The 23,423-nt window shown below is 40.4% G+C and overlaps 1 protein-coding gene across 3 annotated transcripts in view; it reads right to left on the reverse strand.

Annotated features, from left to right (window-relative positions):
* The window catches only part of AHI1 (Abelson helper integration site 1), a 458,771-nt gene that overhangs the window by 63,405 nt on the left and 371,943 nt on the right, over positions 1-23,423 (reverse strand). For all 3 annotated transcript variants that reach the window (XM_073627325.1, XM_073627324.1, XM_073627326.1), the window contains exons 20-21: positions 13,968-14,026; positions 2,257-2,325 (exon numbers count right to left, since the gene is read on the reverse strand). In XM_073627325.1, the coding sequence (XP_073483426.1) occupies positions 2,257-2,325; positions 13,968-14,026 (128 nt within the window). The remainder of the gene's footprint in view (positions 1-2,256; positions 2,326-13,967; positions 14,027-23,423) is intronic.

The following is a 23,423-nucleotide window of genomic DNA, read 5'->3' on the forward strand; positions in this document are numbered from 1 at the left end:
CCGTCACCACAATAAGGACCCTTCAGGCACACAATTTCTAATCATAGACAAATTTATTTCACACTAGAGGGGTGAGTCCAGTTTTAGGGGTGTATCGCGTCTTGAAACCTTCTGGATATACAAATTGAAATCTTACTGGCCCCACGGTATGAATGTAGATTGGGATATAAACGCGTTTATTAATAAATCCTAATGTATCTCTACCATTCATGCGTTGGGGCCACTTTGTATTCTATAACAATTGTACTGATCACCAAGGGGTTTGAAGATCGCACCCATTTGTCATTATGTACTTCAGTTTACTAATTTGATTCAACACTGATTTGTTATGTGCTATCTCCATTTATGTGTGCTTAATTTGTTAAAGATGACGATTTTTTCACTAGACAGAATAAGATCTAATAGGAAGTTGGCAGTTCACATGCCAGCAGAACCCAAGTGAGACTTGGATGGCAGGTCACCTGTCAACTGAACCAAAGTGAGGCTTGGTTCACATTACGGGCACCATTTTACCCCGACTATATTTGAATAAGGCTGATCATGTGCCAGGCAGGTCACATGTCAGCAGAACTCAAGTGAGGCTTGGCTGGCAGGTCACATGTTAGTCGAACCAAAGTGAGGCTTGGTTCACACTACTCCATTTTGCCCTGACCCTATTTGAATAAGGCTGATCACTTGCTGACTGACCAGAACAAGGCTTGGTCCGCCTCATAGGTGCCATTTTATTTGTACATTAGGATACTATATCTTTCAGAGAGAGGCGTGGAGCGCACACTAGACGCCATGTGGATACCATTTCCTGTGGGGGTTGTATACCACACCCACACGATTGAACAATTGCTTATGAATGCCACTATATATAAACTCAGTTTGTGGGGGGGGCAGCACATATCCCTGATGATGTCTTGGTAGACAAAATGCGCCAGTACATACCGCGCTGGCTCTACAACACTGCATTCTTCTTCTTGTGATCACATTATACAAAGGCCTGTTTTTATCTACATTGATGTAAGTGCAATACTTTATTTAATACATTTTTAGCCAAAGATTTTATGCTATGTGGCTATCCTTTTTTTCCTGTCTGACTCCTTCCTGTTGCTTGGTGGAGACGATGAGTCTCTATATGCTGAGCTTGGAACGTTACTCTTTCTTGATGCTGGTCCTGGAAAGTTTGATTGCAGAATCTGCACTGCTGTACAACCCACATGCTGGTTCCTGTGATGCTAAAGACCCCATCAGTTTTGCCTATTAGTAACCTATTATCTTCATTGGTGGCGGTAGCACATTTGATAGTGAATCTGTTTCTCTGCTGAATCAAGAACTTACCTCTGTTGGTCTTCTCTGGCTGAAGTCTGAATATTTACCCATTTTGCACCGTTTGAAAAATTCATTTTTTTTTTTTACTTTTGACTTATCCAAGTGTCTTTTGAGGCAGTTTAATGGACATTATGGATCTTAATATGTTTATATGTATATGTTGTTTCACTATTTTGCATAGTAGTTTTGCTTCATAGGCAATTCCATTTATGGATGTTTAATTGTGCACTGTCACTCAAATGTTTGTATTATTACACATGTCATTAGTTACATAGCGCTGCACTTAAATCCTTACCTATCTTTAAACCACACCCATTTTTTTTACCCATTTGCAAGTTGTCCTTCTTTGACAAAGTTCAAAAGTTGCGAAATATAATACTGGGAACAAATTTCCATGGAGGCTACCCTATTCCTCGCTACCTGGTACAACAACACGTATCCAGCTAAACTTCTTAGATGCACAACCATATCCAGTAAAAGAAAAACTGAGTAAATTCACTATAAGTGTACAACCCAAAATGTCCCCAACTCAGGTTTGATGGCTAGCAAAGGAGACCTCTTAAAGTATGTCTAAACCCAACCATTACAAAGCTCATATAAGATTTTGTGTTAAAAGTAATAGTCAATACTTAAAAATATGCAACTTTCATTAAAATAACACTTGATGATTCCACAATAATGGAAGCAAATTAAAAGGTGACCACAAATGTTACAATCTGTACAATCTCCTTGAGATTTGCCAAAACTTTGCACTGCAAGGACCTAACTGGATATAAACTCAATGGAACCCTTTTAAGATGGCCCACACACCGCATAGCTGTTGGTAAATCTAAGGGGGATTGTACAGGGATTAAAAAGCTTTGTCAGAATAGGACCAAGAACAACGTACAGTACTCATTTATATAATAAGAAAGATGCTATATAATTAAAAGTACTTACGGTTTCCTGAATAGGTAGTCCACTATCAGCTTCTACTTTCAAGGAGGAAACCTTTGCTTCTGTGTTAATCTATACAGAGATCATATGAACATAATTTTCAGTTTTAAATACAGCAAAGAAATATATGTGAAAGAGGAATTAAATCTAGTAAAATTCAGTTTTGTTCTTATCTTTATATTTTAAAAATACACACACATATGAGTAGCCTCATCTGCTAAGGGATCTGCAATTCTGTTCAGGCGTACATGTGATCCAAGCATACCTGTCAGGCAAAACATCCTAGCATTTAAACCTTCTTGTAGCTGCACCCTCCAGTGCAGTTAAAGTGGTTCTAAAGTAAAAAAGTTTTTTATCTTAGGGCGGGTTCACATCAGAACGCGGTGCAGGTAAGGAGGGCTTTGTGCGGGTTTCCCGCACCAAGTTCAAAATGCTCTACAGCAGGTTCTAATACATTGTTAATGGCACCCCATACAAACCACAGTACAATGCAATGTAGTGTAGTGCGTTTTTCAAAAGAAGTGCATGCACTACTTTTTGCGCATTCTAAGGCGATTTGCAGCCCATTCAAATGAATAGGCTGCCAAATCACACAGGATTGTGGCTCGGGCTCTTGTGCGATTCTAGTGTGTACCGGCACTTAAAGCATTCTCTGCATTAAGGTTAAAAAACTCCTCACTACTTGTCCCTCTAAACACTTACAGTACCTGTCTCCTCTCACAAACAATCGTTGTCCCTTCTGCAGTACCGCTCTTCCTGGTCTCAAAAGAGACACAGGCAGCAGTGGGAGCCATAGGCTCCTGGAACTGTCAATCAAATCCTGTAAGGAGGGAGCTGGGGCGTGGCCGATCCTGGCTGTGTGTGTGCCTATATACCCAGCTCAGTAGTGCGCCCACATGGGTGCCCCACTTCATTACATGGCTTGCTGAGTGGGCACCCGCAGGAAAGTAGGATGAGACATTGATGGCGGAGGACTCTAGAAGAAGAGGTAAGGCACTGCTCTGTGCAATACCACTCCAAAAATCAGGTATGTAACATCTGTTTTATTTTAATTAAGAAAAGAAAAATGCCTTTACAATCTCTTTAAGTAAAATACTCAGGTCTAGGACCCACCCTAGCCTGTGATTGAACAATGAAGGAGCAGTGGTATACTGATGAGGTCATTTCTGCTCTCTTCTTCCCCTCCAGTCTGAATGCTGTTATCCAGGAGATAATTTGATGCCGATATAAAGTTTCAGGCACTTATGTCAGCTGTATGTAAAACAAGTTTAAAGCGGTAATAAACTCTTCCAAAAAAAAAAAAAAAACAGGTTCCCCTGCGAGGTAATGTCAAAATGTGCTCATATGCTTTGCATACTAGCACATTATGAAAGACTTTCCATAAAACTAAGCCCTTCAGAGGTGCGCTGTCACTGCTGACAGGGCTTCCATCTTCATCGAGGCTTCTTTCCGGGTTTGTGGGCTCCGGCCGTTTGAATGACTGACAAAGCAATGATGTGATTCCAACTCATGCGTATGGGAGTCACAGACATGGCACAGCACTCTCAATGGACGGTACATTGAGTATGCCGCACATGCGCCAGTGATGTCACCGGCTGCAAAACATAAGAATATATCAAACGGTGCACGTTTAAAAGATATTCATTTTACCTACAGGTAATCTTACCTTTGGGAAAAAGTGACAAAGTGGAGTTTACTACCACTTTAAAGCTGAATCCTGGGAATCAGGCAAAAAGGACCTTTGCAGTGCCCCTATATTGCCTGTTAAGACTAAAGTGCTACAATCAAGAGTGATACATACCTTACTCTCGGCTCCGGCAGGCTCCCTTAACCTAAGCAGTAGGTCCTGCACGGCATTCTCTTTAGGGCACTCCAGCCTCCTCCATGTAGAGCACAATGCAGGTTAAATAGCACAGGCTGGAGCCTGGGGGAGAAGAGGACCATGTTGGAGCAGCTTGGAAGGTAGATATTACTGTCTCTTTGTATCTCTCATTAACTTCATGAGCAGTTAACCCTTGCAGTGTGCTCAATGCTCCTCCTTATTCTCCTCACAGTATTGAGCAATTCGATTGCACCAACCAGACAAGTATAAACCTGTCTGTTATTTAAAAAAATGGAAAACTTTGAGTTTATAATCACTTTTTAAAGTTGCAAGTAAAGGCTTCCATTGCTAACTTCCAAAATGGCTAGTTCCTCAGCAGTTACATTTTTTTTATTGCGTTCGTAGCCTGGTGTCTGGGAGATGGAGTGGGGCTGAGGGTCCCAGTAGAGCCCACTTCAGTATTTCCACTGTGAATGTTGAGGAGGACTTGCTCTACATTGCCTATAGATACAGAGATCAGTGAGGGCTTGTTTTAAAGTTAATTTACTGCTTGTTACAATTATGTAAATAATTCATGTTCATAGCATGCCCACAGGTTTATTTTGATTCTATCCATTATATGCCACCTTTCAATTAAATTTAAAGACATTTGCATGCCCATGCCTGGCAGGTAAAGGATTACTGAGCATATAGTAATTTGAAGCCTTAAAGTGTTAGATGAGCTCAAAAGGCCAAGCAGAGCTCCACCCAAAAGGGGAATCTCCGCTTGTTTGCTTTCTTTGCTTTGCTCCCCCCCCGCTGTCAATTGTGGCACCTTACACTATTTGTAGCTGCTGACTTTGGTTTCTTTTTTTCCAGGCTGGAACTCCTCTTTAAAGATCAAAATAAATAACTTTTAATGCATATGATCTTTTTTTTCCTTATAAAACTATATAAAATGTAAATTACCATTAGAAGATGGATACAGTACACAATTCTACTGTCTACAGTACATTTTATTTAATCGACAATAAAAGTGTTGCAGGCAGAACGCCACTGCTTAAAGTGTATGTATAGCCATTTTTGTCATTCTGGGATAGAGATTAGAAATCCTTTCAAATTTTTGTTATTGTTGTTTGTATCCCTCCTGGAGAGATTGACCCTCTCTATTTACCCTACTGACCAATGTCACTGAGACAGAAAGTCATTGCAAATCCATAATTTTACAGTTGACTGACAAAGGGGAAAAAGGATACAAGAAGCCCCCACCAAAACAGACAAGAGTTGGAAGACAACCACCCCATATTGGTGCAACAACACCATGAAACAGTAGGACAAGATGACTTGGATACAAGGATGACAAGGATACCCAGTGATGTAAAAAAACAAGGAAGGACCCTATAGGGCCCATTTACCTGATATTGGACATGGTGGGACTACAAGTCTTCAGAACTGCCCTGATGTAGCAAAGTGTCCACAGATCTTTGAGCAAGGGGAAGGAACCTTAACCAGATAGCTAAGAACAATTACCAATTACAGTGGAAACCCCTGTAGACCAACTGCTATGGGGAACCAGACTAGATTTCCAGACAAGAGGGAAGCCCTGAGGCAAGAGTGCTTCCATGATGGGGGAAGGAACTATTCCAGAGACCGTAAAAGACTAAAGGTTTATATCAGGGACAATAAAATCCACTGCACACTGTTCAAAGACAGGGTCAGAGGCTATGCTATGGCTCTGAACAGGAAAAGCACTCTGTGGCCAACAAGCAGAGAACAGGAAGGTCTGGAAAAATCATCACAATGTAGAGCCCAGTGGCTGAAGGTCACATTTCATAGCCTCAGCAGTCTACAGGCCTACTCGCAAAGTCAGTCTTCAGAGTCCGTGTCACACCTGAGGCTGTGGCACAATTCTGAACCTTAAGTTAGATCTGTGGCTAACTTAACCAGTACACTCAGGTTTGGAAAACACCACAATGCAAAGCCCATTGCCAAAGCAGAGGTGTATCAAGGGTCTTAATTGAAGCCATTTAGGGGCGGCACAGTGGTGTAGTGGGTATCACTTTTGCCTAGCAGTAAGAAGGGTCGCTGGTTCAAATCCCAACCATGACACTACCTGCCTGGAGTTTGCATGTTCTCCCTGTGCCTGCGTGGGTTTCCTCCAGGTACTCCGGTTTCCTCCCACACTCCAAAGACATGCTGGTAGGTTAACTGGGTCCTGTCTAAATTGTCCCTAGTATGTATGAATGTGAGTTAGGGACCTTAGATTGTAAGCTCTTTGAGGGTAGGGACTGATGTGAATGTACAATGTATATGTAGAGCGCTGCATAAATTGACGGCGCTATATAAGTACCTGAAATAAATTTAAAAAAAAATGAAAAAATAAAAGGTTAGTAAAACCTATAGTTGACTTTTTTTTCAGTAAAGCTAAGGAAAAGGCATCCAATCTGCTAGGACACCAGCAAAAGGCATGATGGTAACAGGCAGGGTTATATGGAGACTGACCTTTAATGTTTTTTTCTGTTTGCCAGTGTCCAAAACCCTTGTAAATGACATCTTATAGTCCCAACTGTTTCAGAATTCCTAAGTTCTTGTGTCGCTCAATCCTATGTAACAAACTTTGCAATACTGTGTAGCTAGTGGGTAGGATTCAAACGACTTAGCTTTCTTTGTCATACAATGTAATAGAATAGGTAGACTCTTTTCTTATTTTGATTGGCACACTTATTACACTAGGAACAGGTGTTTGCAGAAAACAAGTTTTGCTTCTTTAATTCCTTCCTGCCCACATATTCACCAATAGCCAAGGTTACTATTAAGTTCTGTTTGTTTTGTGAAATTAAGAGTTTTTTCATTTTTAGGCAGGGCGTGTCTGTATTTCCTCATGGCACAGATCCCCCCTGAGGTCTATTAGATTTGACTCTTGGTGTGCTGTAATGGTACAGAAATATTTTCCAACATTATCCTGTGCATACAGTAGGTGTTAAAGATTATTGCTCATCTAATTAGTTATGTCGATCAAAGAGTAACTGCATTTTGAATTTTTAATAAATATACAGCCTCTCCCTGCAAGAAGGTCAAGCAGTATTCCACATTCTTTGGGACTACAGGCTGTTGCCTTCTTCCTTAAAGAATCTGGTAGATATTCATTGTTACTTCAGGAGTTCATTTTATTTAGTCTAGAGTTTTTGCTCACACATAATTTTTTCATGTTTGACGGGTGCTATTATCTTCAGAGATGCGGTGCCTCTATGGGGGCGAAATTTTCGCCCTCATTGGCCAACCTTTATATGGGGTGGTGGGAGAGGACTCACATTTTTGGACATAATAGGCCCCCGCCGTCTGGACACCGTTTTCTATTCTCGTTACACGATCTGCTGTTCATTGTATCCAAACACCAAATAGATATTGATGTATGGCTTAACTACTTGAATGGCAATTAACTCAATTTAAAATTTACGGGCCATTCCCTTGCCAGATCCATCGAGTTCTTTGATGTACAGTTGTCTGGTGAGGGCAATACCATTGTCACTGGTTTATATAGGAAACTATCCGCCAGTATGCTCTGTTGAGGGCATATTCTATCCATCCAAGGCACACTATCAGGGGCATACCGGTCGGCCAGTTTCTTCGATTGAAACGTGTGTGTAGTAAGGACACCGACTTCGCCAGGGAGACCACACAAATGGTTTGCAGATTTAAAAAGCAGGAGGTTATTCCGATGCGATTTTGAATCAAGCTTTACACATTGCTGGCGAAATTACTAGGAATGATTTGCTGTCTGACACACGTTCTAGGGAGCACTTAGATGCTTAGATCATCTTCTACAGTCAGTATTCCGGTGTTTTCTACCCCATTCAGTATAGAATTTAACAAAATAAGAAACACGGTTAATAAATATCTTCCCGTTTTGTTTAATGATTATTTACTCTCAGATACTTTTTAGAGGCATCAAAACCTTTTCTCACAGGCCTTTAACGCTAGGCAGATTTTTATCGCCCAGTCTGTTCACCAGTTAGAGCTCTGGCTCTCACTGGTTGAAGTTTAAAGGCAATCTCAAATGTGGAATATGAGGACGTGCTTATTGTTGTCATATCAAGAGGGGTCCTTCGGTCTGTTCTAATACTACTGGTAGAAGTCTTGTTGTTTATTTATTAACTGCAACACCAGGTTTCCGGTATATGTAATTACATGCGATTTATGCAGCATCATGTATGTGGGTCACATGACGCGCAGACTGAAGGATCTGAAGAGACTGAAGAGACATTGAGAAAAACACTCTACGAATGTAGCCAAACATTGGATCATAGTCCATAACAAGGATGTCTCCAGTTTATTTATTCAGGGGATTGAAGCTATAGTGACACCCCCTAGGGGAGGCTATAGATTTAGAGCGCTTTGCAAGAGGGAAGTTTGCTATATTTTTTCCCTCAATACCAGGAAACCAGCAGGATTAAATTTTGAGTGGGATGTCTCATATTATTATGATTAACTCTCAATTGAGTTTGAAATTTTTTATTTTTTTTTCATATATACATTTTTAAATGTTTAAACTGATGTGTTATATGTTTTTTTTCCTGCATTTTTTTTCTGGTTCTTTTTTTTTTTTTTTTTGCATATTCTCTGTTTTTTTATGCGTTTTTTTTTTTTTTTTTTTTTTGCTGCTTTCCTGCTGTTTTGCTGGTGATTATATATCCCCATTAGTCTTCAGGTCTCCTGAGATTTAGATATTTGTAGGGGTTCTACTAAATATTATTTTTGCATGTTCATGTGGTTAAATGACGGTGTTCTTTCACGTAGTCATCACTAATTAATAGAGTTTTTAAAAACTATTTAGTAGACATCATCACACCGCCACTTTGTATTTGTGCCCTTATTCCTTAGTGGCACTCCGTGAACTGAACGTTCCTACACGTTCCAACATGTTTTGGTAGATTTTTAGACATTATTTATAAACACGGTTTTACTATTAAAGGTTGCTTCGCAACAATTTGCACATGTACTTTTGTTTATAAATGTATCTAGTTTTTATTGTTATGATTCCATGTTTTTATGCGTTTCCCCTGTATTATACATGGTGATGGTTTACTATATCTTTATTATGTTTTTACTTTTTTGACTATTTCAAGATATTGGATTCTCTTATATATGTGCATCTTTGATACGTACATGTATACATAGCAATCCCTTTTTCTTTCTTTGTTTATGTTAACCATCTCGTTTTGTGGTCTATTTCCATGTTTTCCAGGTTTTCTCAGGGGCCTTGCATGTATGTATCTCTTCCTCCCCTCCCCCCTTTTTTGGCCACGTGTTTGCACTTTAAAATCATTGAATACATCATGTGACATGTTTGAATCTGGTATATATTTGCCAAATATGTGGTCATTTAGCTATGACTAAGCAACAATGATGTTGTGAAACGCGTCAGTGTCTGTCCTGCTTCTGTTTTCAGATGAACGTTGACTATTACAATAAAGGTTTTTATCGGAGTGCGGCTGTCCAGAATCCATTTCTTCGACAGTGTTTACAGCCTGTTGAAAGCTAGCGGCCTATGCAATATAATATTTGGGGGTTTGAACTAAACTTTACCCCTTAAATGTTATTTAGAAGCAGCATCTGCTCTGTTTTTTATGCTTAAAAGTGTGGTGCAAGCATTATATTTTCATCAAGCTTTGTAAATTCCTCCCCTTGCGCATACAAGGTACACCCAAAAAGGTTTAGCCAAACACCTTGGACAAACCTCTAACACCATGGACATTTATCCTACACAGTGCCTGAAAGGTTATATAAGTACTGGAGATGAAGTAGTTAATCTGATGCATAAGTAAATCAAACTTGGGTAATCATTTTTAACCACTTACCGGCCACTGTATATATACGTCATTACTTTGAAGATGGATATCTAGGTAACGGCAGCAGCTGCTGCCACAACCGAGGTATCCATCTTTAGGGCCGGCGGTTCTGTACACGATAATGGTGGTCTCTGCAGAGGGTTCGCTGCGAGATCACCTTTATTGGCGGCGGGAGAGGTGCCACCCCCCTCCCGCGCCCCTCCGCCGCTTACCGGAGCCGTCGGTAGCGGCGGAGGCGATCGGGACCTGTCACTTCCTCAGTATGGAGACGAGTGAGGCTAAGATGGCCCCCATCACGTCTCTATACCATAGGACAGCTGAAGCGACGTCATTACATTAGCTCCGCCCACTTGTCTTAAAGGCACAATTTTTTTTGTGTCATTTTTTTAAACGACTTGTTTTTTTTTGGTATTAAAGTCTAAATATGAGATCTGAGGACTTTTTGACCCCAGATCTCATATTTAAGAGGACCTGTCATGCTTTTTTCTATTACAAGGGATGTTTACATTCCTTGTAATAGGAATAAAAGTGATCCAAATTTTTTTTTTTTTAAAAAACAGTGAAAAAATAAAGTAAAATAAATAAGAAAAAAAGCATTCTTTTTAAAGCGCCCTGTCACGACGAGCTCGCACGCAGAAGCGAACGCATACGTGAGTAGCGCCCGCATATAAAAACGGTGGTCAAACCGCACATACCGCGACCGGTAGAGCGAGAGCAATAATTCTAGACCTAGACCTCCTCTGTAACGCAAAAAATGCAACCTGTAGAATTTTTTAAACGTCGCCTATGGAGATTAAGGGTAAAAGTTTGACGCCATTCCACGAGCACAATTTTGAAGCGTGACATGTTGGGTATCAATTTACTTGGCGTAACATTATATTTCACAATATAAAAAAAAAAATCGGGCTAACTTTACTGTTGTTTTATTTTTTTATTTAAAAAAGTGAATTTTTTCCAAAAAAAGTGCGCTTATAAGACCGCTGCGCAAATATGGTGCAAAAAAAAGTATTGCAATGACCGCCATTTTATTCTTTAGGGTGTTAGAAAAAAACCAATATATAATGTTTGGGGGTTCTAAGTAATTTTCTAGCAAAAAAAATCTGTTTTAAACATGTAAACACCAGAAATCCAAAACGAGGCTGGTATGTAAGTGGTTAAGCATGATGTGAGATGGTTAGAACACAATGAAAAATTAAATGTCATTTGTCTAATTATAAATAGTTATATTAAAAGCCCAAAGCAATATAATCTCATCATCATTATTTTCTAATTTTGTAACTAGACTTTTATTTTATTTTCAGCAGCCTTTACAAATAGTAGTTCTTACAGGTGTGCTCATCCACTACAGCAGGGGTAGGCAACCTTTAGGAGGTGGAGGTCTACGTTAACAACATAGAGCAGATCAAAAATCTCCGCGGTGCGCCTTTTTATTTATTTATAGAAAAAGATTTACTAGCAAGCCCCAATAACAAGTAAAGACCTAGAATTCCTTCTGTGGCCACGAACCAAAGCATAGTGACCACAGTGTGTGCACACCCCCAGCTGCTGTCTCTGCAGCCTAAGGGGGAGTGCTTGGGAGGTGGTAAAACTGCAGCTCAGCTGAGGGGTTTTAATACCCCCCAACCACTAGTGTTTTTTGTTTTGGTGTCACACCCTGCTAAAGAAACTTAGGCAGCTGCCCGCGCCCCAGTGAGCCCACACCTGCAGTACTGCTGCTTCAGTGAGAGAGCAAGTTGACTTCACTGCTCCGCCCTGCTGGCTCTCTACTTCGCTCACCCGGCTCCCTCATCATCTGTTTTGACTGCCGGGCTTTATGCATCCCTGATCCACCCGCCCGCTCGGCTTTCTCTATCGCTGATCTGCCTGCCGGGCTCTGTCCTTCCCCGATCCGACAGCTGCCGCAGCTCCAGTGAGCCCACACCTGCTGCTTCAATGAAAAAGGTAGCTCAATACCTGGGCAACTCTTTTCCCCTGCGCCGCCTGTCTGGCTCTCTCCTTTGTTGCCCCGCTGGCCCAGTTCTCTCCTTCCTTATCTGCCCGCCTCTCGCCTCTGTTGCCCCGCCCGCCCAGTTCTTGCCTTCCTGATCTGCCCCCCCCCACTCCCTGGCTCTCTCCTTCTTGAGCTGCCCAACCGGCGCTCTCCTTCTGTGATCGGTCCGCCCAACGCTCTCCTTCTCTACCCTGGACTTCTCACCACTAGGGAAGGAGCAGTTTAGCCCTAGGTCGGCAATGCAGAGACTCAATCTACCCGTTACCTGGCTGCGATCGACGGGTTGCTGACCTTGGCACTACAGCATCTAACATTGTATAATAGGAGCTCCTTATTTTCTTATATGTGCAACATTTATCAACTGAACCACTTTACCAATAACCCCCACCTTCACTCCCTTTCATATCTTTTGGAGTATCAAATAGAAGTGAAATAAAGTAAAACAACAGCTAGCCTGTGAATATATGTAATCCAGTGTTATTACAAGACATTGCTAGGCTCAAGGTACAGACTTTTATATGACCCTGCCATACTTACATCACTGGTTTAATATATTGGTGGTCCAAAAGTCAGAGTGATGAAATTATTTCACTACTCTAAATAGTGGCGCCAGTCTTGCATGTATATGTGCATAACTGCACCAATGATTCGCTGCACCCGTGCCGAGACCAATGCCCATCGGGGCAGTTGCTCCTTTTTCTGCCTATATGTTTAAAGAGACCCAGATGTAATCATAATACTGTTTCTATGCACTGCATGATCCAGGAGCTTGGCTTGCAAGCTCAGAATGCAAATCCAACATATTTGGGGTCAAGTCTGCTTGGTTGAGATGCTGTCCCCCAAATACTGTTGTATTAAAAAAAGGCATATGACAGAGTTTCTTTATAGAGATCATAGAGCCATAGAATTTTTCTAATTTTACTTGATTTTGAAAAAATACAATTGTCTGTATAATATGTTGTAATATGTTCAGATTGACATTTCAAATCACGAAAGGAATCTGAACCTGCTAGGTAACTCAGTCAGCAATGATTGATCATATACCTCTTTAACCTAAACAGCAAAGATAAACACTTAGCTTTCTAATAACAGGTGTTGTGTATGAAATTCAAGCAACATCCTAGCTGACTGCTCAGATCTCACTTACGCAATAAATCAATCACTTTCTGAGCTTGTAATTACTGTATGGCTGTGCAGTACATATAACTATATAACTAATAAGTGTTTTCTAAAGAAACACTAGTGACATGCAACAGGGTAACATGGCAAAACACTGTAATGCCCCGTACACACGGTCGGACATTGATCGGACATTCCGACAACAAAATCCTAGGATTTTTTCCGACGGATGTTGGCTCAAACTTGTCTTGCATACACACAGTCAAACAAAGTTGTCGGAAAATCCGATCATTCTGAACGTGGTGACGTAAAACACGTACGTCGGGACTATAAACGGGGCAGTGGCCAATAGCTTTCATCTCTTTATTTATTCTGAGCATGCGTGGCACTTTGTGTGTCGGATTTGTGTACACACGATCGGAAATTCCGACAAAGGATTTTGTTGTCGGAAAATTTTATATCCTGCTCTCAAACTCTGTGTGTTGGAAAATCCGATGTAAAATGTGTGATGGAGCCTACACACGGTCGGAATTTCCGACAACAAGGTCCTATCACACATTTTCCATCGGAAAATCCTATCGTGTGTACAGGGCATTAGGAATATGTTTTGTGCTACTTTACAAAATTGTATTACAAGTCATTTGTTTCACTGATTCTTTAGTGACACACTAGTGTTTGTCAGTCACACTAATAATGTAGTCAGATCTTCATGAATCTAAGTATTGAAATAGCAATTCTAACAATAAAAATATTTACAATAAAGTTTTGATACATAAAGCATCACCTTTTAAGCACACGAAAAAAAAAATGTTCTGTTGATAAAGCAAAGATGAAATAATAGAATGCAATATAGAGGGTGCATGATGGGGAAATTGGGAATCAGATCATTTTAATATGTATGATCAGTGGGAGATCACCACAAAAAGTGTTCCTGTAAAATATAAAAAAAACTTACCATCTGTAGTCTGATTGATGGTGTTCTACTAAGTGGCTGTCCAACTGGGCTAAAACTACCTGCAAAAAAAAAGGACAAAAATTGTTTTTGTTTTTGTCGTGTTGGACCTAGTCAGTTGTTAATGTTTTGAAAACAATGCATACTTGTGGAAGGATCACTAGAGGTGTCACACACAAAAGCATGGTGAGCATCATCAATCAACAGCCACAATCTCAAACTTCTAAGTACTCAACTTGTATACTATTGAGGATGGTATGCTGTTGTCCACACCCAAATTAATCACTCTAAGTTAAAATTGTAGAACACATCTTGGGTCAGTATATCCTGAGATATATATCTATCAAAAATAAATACAAATTGAATCCATGCTAATATGCAAACAATCATGAAAGTGTACCACAATTTATCTAAAACAAAAAAAAGAAGCTTTTTGCATACAGAATTATATATATATATATATATATATATATATATATATATATATATATATATATATATATATATATATATATATATATATATATATATATATATATATATATATATATCATACAAATATACACTGTATAACAACTGCAGCACTTAAAAGGTAGACTTTTTGCTGTATGTTTGACAATATATCATCCACCACATTGTCATTAATGCAGAGAGAAGTCTTAAAAAAAAGCATAAATTATCCATCAAAATGTGTGTGAAATGCAGCAACATGGATGAGACGCATGAATGTGTCAAATTCGACCAGAGCCACGAAATATGGACAGAAGGTTTACCGAAGGGATAGACCCCTAGGAATAGTGATTAGTATGTGTATGGTAAAATCCCCATACAGGATTGGAAACAGACAGCAGCCACCACTCCAGCAAACCATCCCATGTCCCCAGAACATATAAGGAAAAAAGGCTCAAATAGTGCAGATCATCCAAATAAAATGTAAAAATGTGAATTGCAAAATAAAAGCCAGCCAAATTCCAAAAATCGTACCACCACTATGATACAAACTGTGTGCTCAGTGTCCTGAGCTCCACTCTACACAGTTAATCACTAACAGATGTCCTTGGGGGCCATGGCAGATGTTTTCTTTGTTTTATGCTATGGACTTAGACTATGGACTATAGAAAGCCCTCCTGTATTGAAACCATGTTTGTTTGCCGCTTTGCTGAATCAAACCTGCTCAAACTATTCCTAGTTGTCCCCGTCTCATGTATGTTTTTTACCACTGCCAATACCATTTGAGCCTGTCCCCCTTATTTATACACACACATCCAAACACTTTTTCATTGCACTAATCTACCCCAATACTTCATCCAAGAACCCCTGTCTGTCATGCAGAAGAGTAGTTCCCTAACAAGCTTACTGCACAAAAAAAAATCTGTACTTAGATTTTCCCAGTTAACAATCTGATTCGAATCTTGCTTGTGGGTGGAGCTACAGGAAGAAAAGCTCCTATTGCTATTGTAATTAGATTATAAGATAAATTATACTTTAGCATTGTTTAATGTTTGTATGAAAGTTTTAAGCCTAGTTCAAACCACTAGTTTTGAATGAAAATAAACCTGACAACTCAGATCAGAGCCATTGTACTAACAATACAATGTTAGTACAGCAATCTCCCCTGCTGAGCTGTTGTGTTCAGCACTCTCAGCTATTGGCTGAGAGCACTGATCGGGAGCTGGTCGGCTGCTGGTTTTCCAGCATGCTCGTCCGAATGCTCGTCCGACAGAAGCCGGCTGAACGCTCGGCTTCTGTCAGACTGACATACACATGGACTGACATACACATTTTTATTGAAAAAAAACAATGTCGCCCGATATTTGGCCGGTGTGTGCTAGGCTTAAGTAGCTCAGTGATTGGTTTCACTTGTTGCACTGAATGGCCAGATGAGGTGAAAATCTAATGTCTATGGAGATACTGTCTGGGGAAAATAAAATAGGTTAAAAAGACCTTGTTCAATTGCCAATATTCCAATATTCCCAAGTTACCTGCAGTACAATTCCCCCATATCACTACATAGGCCTACACCTATACAATATGGTTGCCCAATGTGACTATTCATATTTAGCCAGCCAGCACAGATGACCAAGTGCTTTCAGATCATGCCTACACATCCAACTAGCCTCCCGTGTCTGTGAGTGGCTTTAGAGCTTGTGTAAATAAGTGTAGCTTCCATGAGTTTTAAACCATTATTAACAAATTTTGCAACAAGGTAACCCAATAGGGACTTGCTACATTAACCATGAATGCATCCAATCAATGACATTTAAGTAGATTTATACATTAATATGCCAATAAATGTGCGCCTACAATGACCACAAGCACAAAATAAATGAAGGGTCAATGTAGAAAAAGTGAGTAGTGATCTCAATTAGTTACATTTCATACACATGCTCATAAGATGTGATTAGGCATTAAACTGCCTTAGTCATTATCCTGTATACTTACAGATTTGTGTTAAATTGTGTTACCCTCTATAGCAGGGATTTCCAAACTACGGCCCTCTAGCTGTTGCAGGACTACGTGTCCCATGAGGCATTGTAAAACTGACATTCACAGATATGACTAGGCATGATGGGAATTGTAGTTCCTGAACAACTGGAGACTCCTACTCTATAGCATGAATATGTTGCATCAACCTAACTTTTTTTTTACTTCATGCACAATAGAAAAACTACAAAAAAGGTGATGCGGCATTCCTTGAACACAATAAGTGAACAACAATCGGACTGTCAATTCAATGAGAACCAAATATCTGAATAAGTCTGTAGTATTTCCACAGAAAGCACTTCTAAAACAGCTTTATTATCAGTGTTTTAATACTGGCAGAATAAGCTTATGGACATATTCTAATGTTTACCAATAGCGAATTTGATGAATAAAGGCTACGTCATTCAGCAGCAATGACAAGTCTCAAATATTTACCATGTTCTACCAAATCAACACTATTGTCCATTTTTCTAGAGCAAAGTCCATGTAAATAATCTGGTATATGGGAAAAAGATGGTTTAAAAACACGGAAAAAATCATTTATATTCTGCTTCTTTTATGAAGTGAATGCTTGAATAGCCCAAAAGGAAAATCAGCTTTATTGAAAAAATGGTTTATTTAAAGTGGTTGTAAACCCTTTACAACCACTTTAACCTACTCGTAAGCCTAGATTAAGGCTTACCTGTAGGTGCTTGAAATATCTCCCAGACCTGCATGGTCTAGGAGATATTTGCAAATCGCCGTAGGGCGATTTCTTATGCGCATGCGCCGGAGTTAGAAAGGGCACGCTGTGCCCTTTCTAGCTCGGGTCATGCCATTAAAGGCGGCTCCTGTGCCCATGTGACGTCACACGACTCCGGCCAGTCACAGAGCCGGAGTTCGCGGCCCCGGAAGGAAGAGGGGTGAAGAATGGACGCTCCCTACTAGCGAGGAAGACGGGGACATCGCGGGCTTCTCTTACAGGTAAGTGTCACATAATGGGCTACTATGCGATTTACCTTTGCAGGGAAACAACGAGGAAGTAACACCCATCAGGGTTTACTTCCTCTTTAACATAATCATTTTATGTACTTGCACCAGTAATGTCCAAAAGCAAAGAGAAGAAATCAGCCTACCTTTCCCATGGTCTTTGGCACATTTCCTGTCACTCATGCCCAAAATATCAGGTTGAAATTTACACACATGCCAGCCGAAGCAGTGATGCATCCCTTTCATAACTTCAACCTCTCTAAAGCTACGTTCCAGGTTTTAATAAAAAATACTTACTGTGTAATCTAAAAGTGATACTACTGCTATTCCTTTTCTTTAGAAAACCCATAGCGCTGTGGGTATCCTGTATTAAAGGGTTTGTTACCCCAGCATTTCATATTCCTGATATGTGCCTGCTGTACCATATACTTGTATGGATAAGTCTCCTGTACTCTTTGTATTGCTTCCTTTGTGTGAAATCCCTGATGTTCCTGCCAGTCCCTCTGCTTTCCTATTAAAAAATGACCACGTTAGGCATGAAAGCACAGCATGGTCAGTTTTCAAGCTATGCTGGGAATTCAGCCTGCTCTCCTCCAATGATCAGACTTGTCCTGACATGCCCCCGCTGCACAGTCTTTAACTGGGAAGACCAGTGTACTGTCGATTCCCTTCCCCTCAGCTTTTGTCCAGCTGAGAACAGAGGCAATGTAATCACTGTTAAAAAAAAGGGAAAAAAGGTCTTGATATTTTTTTAAAATCTATACACAACTGTTTTGCCTTTCGTTTCAATTTTAAATTGAATAGGTTGTTTTATAAGGTGATCGTTTACAATCACTTTAATTGTTTATTTGTACAATGCTTGCACTAAGAATACATGTATAAATTTTGTGCTTTGTACTGTAATCACCATGCAATATATTTATACAGTTTGTATATAACACATCAGTTTAGGAGCTTACAAACTTACAAAAAAAAATGACCCAATGTTATCATAGTTTTTCTTTAAAAAGAAAAAAAAATAATGTCCCCACCTCTCTCCCAACACTATAGTCTTAGCAATTTTTTTTGGATCTGTGATAGAATATATTGAGAGTGCAAATATGTAATTGTAACTGAAGATCTTAAACAGCCATTTTGTTTATTAAAAAGACGTGGACTGAGGAGGTTCAGCTCTTGTGTTTAATGACAATTTTGCTGTCTGGATTCCAAAGAAATAAGTCACAGGCTTCATTTCCTGCTGTAGTCACCCCAAATGTATGGCACACTATATTTTTTCTTATAAACAACACATCAAAAATGAAAAATCTTCATTGTATTTTAGGCCTTCTACAAAAACCACATTTTCTGAAATAAATAATAGCCATGCTACCAAATAGTAAGCAAACACAGAAAATCCAGTTTTACACAGCACTAGATCCCAGGAAAAGACAAAACTGCCTTTAGGCTTCATGCACACTAGAGCTCATAAACGGCATAACAGGACCTTGTGCATTTAGTAATGATCATAAGATGAGCTTTTTATAAAACCTTATGTTTCACTACAGATCAAACATTATTTTGAATCAATTTCATAGTAAAACAAACTTGTTTTACAGAGGTCAGCAACACCAACAAAAACTTTATGAAAAAATGTCTATTTTCTATTTTGCAACCAGTTGTTATAATATATATATATATATATATATATATATATATATATATATATATATATATATACATACACATATACACACACACACACACACACACACACACACACACACACACAATACCAAGGTGGGACACCTCTGCCGTATAGCCGATTTCCTTACACAGGATTACATCTGATGATGCATTCCTTTTCGCCACTAGATATATATCAAAAGTGTACCCATATTTATCAGCTTTTAACACGCACAGGCGTATAACACGCACCCCAATTTTAAGAGGGAAGTTTAAGGAAAACATTTTTTCACAGCCCCCTTTACAGTACATAGCCCCCCTCCCTGTACTGGGCTGAGAATCTGGTGTCTGGTTTAGGCCTAAGTAGGTATGCCACCTCTTTGTAACGTATGACGTATGGTAAGGATGCTAAAGCTTGTACTTTGTATACGTATATTTTAGGAGGAAAATGCATGAGATAAAAGGTGACATAAAGGCCCGAGCTTGAGCCTGGCATGAAGGAAAATGTGTCCCCTGGCACAACCCCCCCCTTAAAAGTAAAATATTTTTTGATTTAACTGTACTTCTGTCTCAGTTTGATTCATGGTTTCTGACACTCGCACACTTTCATGATCCTTCGTTCAAATTCCCATCTCTCTTAATACAGATCAGCAGACATCAGCTTTGCTTCTTTTTAGCACAAGGTCTCAGACATTCGCCATAGAATAAAAAAATAAAAAATGTTACTCTTAAGGGGACACACTTGTTTAATAATAATAAAAAAAGGTAAATGTAGTCAAAACATAGCCAGAGTTCAGGAACCGTAACGGATAGTCAGACAAGCCAAAACGTCAAGGAGCCGGAGATGAGCGTAGTAGAACAGCAAGCAGGATCTAGAGCAGGGCTTGACAAATTTGCTTGGAATCTAGGAGCCAGCTAAAAAAGTTAGGAGCCAGGTTTTTTTTAAACGACCGACAAAGCTTTATTTTCAATATAAAAAATAACTAATCTTAAATTTACACAGAAAAAGACCGCCCCGCTAGAGGCCTGAATAGCGTCACTAAAACGACGGTAAAGCAGCGCTAAAAATAGCGCCGCTTTACCGCCGACGCCCCCCGCGGCTCGGTGTGAAAGGGCTCTAAGGGTCCGATCAGGTCCGCCTGAAAAACAGACAGGCGAACCTGATCAGACAGCCCGTGTGAAAGGGGCCAAGCAGGGAGATAACAAATTATTTATTTTTTTTCTAATTAAAATTAATTTAACAGTTTTTATATAAATATAAATAAATAAAATAAAAATCTATTACGAAAAAAAAAAAGGCTATCCCCACATTCACTTCCTTCTCTTCTCCACTTTGGGAAGGAGATAGGCAGTGAAAACAGGCAGGTATTTCGCATTAGCATTGCTGGTTGCAATACCAAAGGCCACCACAAGATGGCGCCAGATTTCAGAAGGACTCCAGAACTACCGAAGAAGGCCGCAAAGCCGGGGCCTCAATTACCGGCCGGCGTGGCCCGACGTGATCGCACGGGGGGGGGGGGTCGGAGTCCGCACAGAGACAGGATACCCCCAGCTGTGCCGCCCCAGGCGCCAGGTCGCTAATTCTAGTCGCAAATGCGACCTGGCGCCCGGGGGTTTGTCGAGCCCTGATCTAGAGCCAGAATGAATGTCAGCCAAGCACATTTTTAACAGGAACACAGGAAAGCGTCTCTAGAGATGTGACCAAGGCGAAGGCAGAGATCATCTGGACTGGACGGCTAGGCAGAAACTGGGGAGAAGGATAACATCAACAGATGAGTCACTGTGGAGAGATAGGAGCTGGCAATTAGCCGACACCTGAGCAGCCAGCTTTGAGAAGGGATGGCTGAACCCAGCCCTGACAGTGAGTGACTGATGTGAATTCGCGATTTGAGTGCTGCATGGGTCCAGAGCCTCAGGCGGAAGGCTGTTGGACCAATGACTGAAAAAACTTGTAGTGCATATTTAAGGAGTTGTTACGACCAACCATGCTGGATGTGATGAAAAAGCAAAGTTTAGACTGAGAAAAAAAGCAAATGAGAATGATTCTAGCAGAGAACCGTGGTCGTATCAGCAAGAGGCAAGGGACCATATGCTGATGAATGAACAACAGAACATACCAAATCGATCGGAAGCAACGCATGCGCGAACAAATGACCGTGAATGTGTGCTAATGACTAAAGCAAGTTGCGTAACAAGGAGCCTCATGAGTGAGGCTGTGGAAAACAAAGTGGCTGAAGAAGTTGCAGTGCATATGTGAGGAAGTGTCACAACCAACCATCCTGGATGTGAAAAAAAAGCAAAGTTTAGACAGAGAACAAGAATGAACAAGAATGATTGTAGACGAGCACAGTGGTCATGCCAGCGAGAGTCAGGGGACCGTATGTTGAAAAATGAACGACGGAACGTACTGAATCATATGGAAGATTCAAACCGAAGCATGTCAAGAATGAGCATGTTTGTGCGAACGACTGATGCGGATTGTGACTGGGTGCAACGTGACAGGGAGCCTTTTGAGGGAGACTGAGTAGCTCGAAAGTAGCCAGAATTGTAGTGCGTGTGTACGAAGTGATGAAACGTGTTGAATTGAGCCAAGGACTCAAACCGCTGCCTCACATGATGCGAACAGGATCCGAATCGTTAGCTGCCGCGGAGCGTGTGGAACTTGAACCAGCAGACTGCTGCGAGAACTGCGAACTGGAGCCGAACTGCTATGAGGTGAACCAGACGCGTCAGCTTGAACATTGATTAGAGCAAGATTCCGAAAGCCCCCCTGCAGTAACGAGTGGGCTTGAAACGATGCAAACGATGCCTTGCAAGGAGTATGAATGGTTCTACGACCCAACAATGAATGAAGCCACAACATCGACTGACTGTGAATTGACCTGTAAGAAGCAAATACCAGATGACGACAAGCAATGACTCGGAACGTTTTACAAGGCTGCGAATAGGGGGAAGTGTTGGCCTGGTGACGTCAACGTATCGCGCAGCGGAACTGACAAAGAGACAGGGGTGTGAGCTGAATATATACCCCAAACTCCTCCCATAAATTCAGACCACCATACTGGCCTTCTTATATATACAATGCTGTGAAAAAGTATTTGCTCCCTTTCTTAATTTTTTTGCATATTTTTCACACTTAAATGACTCAGATCATCAAACAAATTTTATTATTACACAAAGATAACCCGAGTAAATACAAAATGCAGTTCTTAAATGATGGTTTAATTTATTAAGGCAAAAAAGCTGTCCAAACCTGCCTGGCTTTATGTGAAAAAGTAATTCCCCCCTAAACCTAATAAATGGTTGTGCCACCCTTGGTGGCAACAACTGCAATCAAGCGTTTGTGATAACTGACAATGAGTCTTTTACATTGCTGTGGAGCAATTTTGGCCCACTCTTCTTTGCAGAATTGTTTTAATACATCCACATTGGAGGCTTTTTCAGCATGAATGGCCTGCGTAAGGTCATGATACAGCATCTCAATTGGATTTAAGTCCGGGCTTTGACTAGGTCACTCCAAAACCTAAATTTTGCGTTGTTTGAATAATTTGGAGGTGGACTTGCTGTTGTGTTTCGGATCATTGTCCTGCTGCATAACCCAAGTGCACTTGAGCTAGAGGTCACAAACTGATGGCCGGACATTCTCTTTTAGGATTTTCTGGTAGAGCTCAGAATTCATGGTTCCATCAATTATGGTAAGTCGTCCATGTCCTGAAGATGCAAAGCAGCCCCAGACCATCAGGCTACCACCACCATGTCTGACTGTTGGTATCATGTTCTTGTTATGAAATGCTGTATTAATTTTATGCCAGATGTAACAGGATGCACACCTTCCAAAAAGTAAAATTTTTGTCTCATCAGTTCACAGAATTATTGCCTAAAAGTCTTGGGGATAATCAGGATGTTTTTTGGTAAATGTAAGATAAGCCTTTGTGTTCTTTCTGGTCAGCAGTGGCTCTGGCCTTGGAAATCTCCTATGGATGCCATTTTTACCCAGTCACTTTCTTATAGTTGAATCATGAACACTGATCTTACCTGAGGCAAACTAGGCCTGCAGTTCTTTAGATGTTGTGTTGGGTTCTTTTATGACCTCCTGGATGAGTCGTCGTCCTGCTCTTGGAGTAATTTTTGTAGGCCAGCCACACCTGGGAAGGTTCACCATTGTTCCAAGTTATCTCTATTTTGTGGATAATGGCTCTCCTCGTGGTTCACTGGAGTTCCAAAGCCTTAGAAATGGCTTTGAAATCCTTCCTAAACCGATACATGTTTGTTTCTAATCTGTTCTCAATTTTTTTTAGATTGTGGCATGATGTGTGGCTTTTTGTGATCTGTTAGCGTGCTTCA

The sequence above is a fragment of the Aquarana catesbeiana genome, linkage group LG04 (assembly GCF_042186555.1).
Source record: "Aquarana catesbeiana isolate 2022-GZ linkage group LG04, ASM4218655v1, whole genome shotgun sequence".
In the NCBI taxonomy this organism is placed as follows: domain Eukaryota; kingdom Metazoa; phylum Chordata; class Amphibia; order Anura; family Ranidae; genus Aquarana; species Aquarana catesbeiana.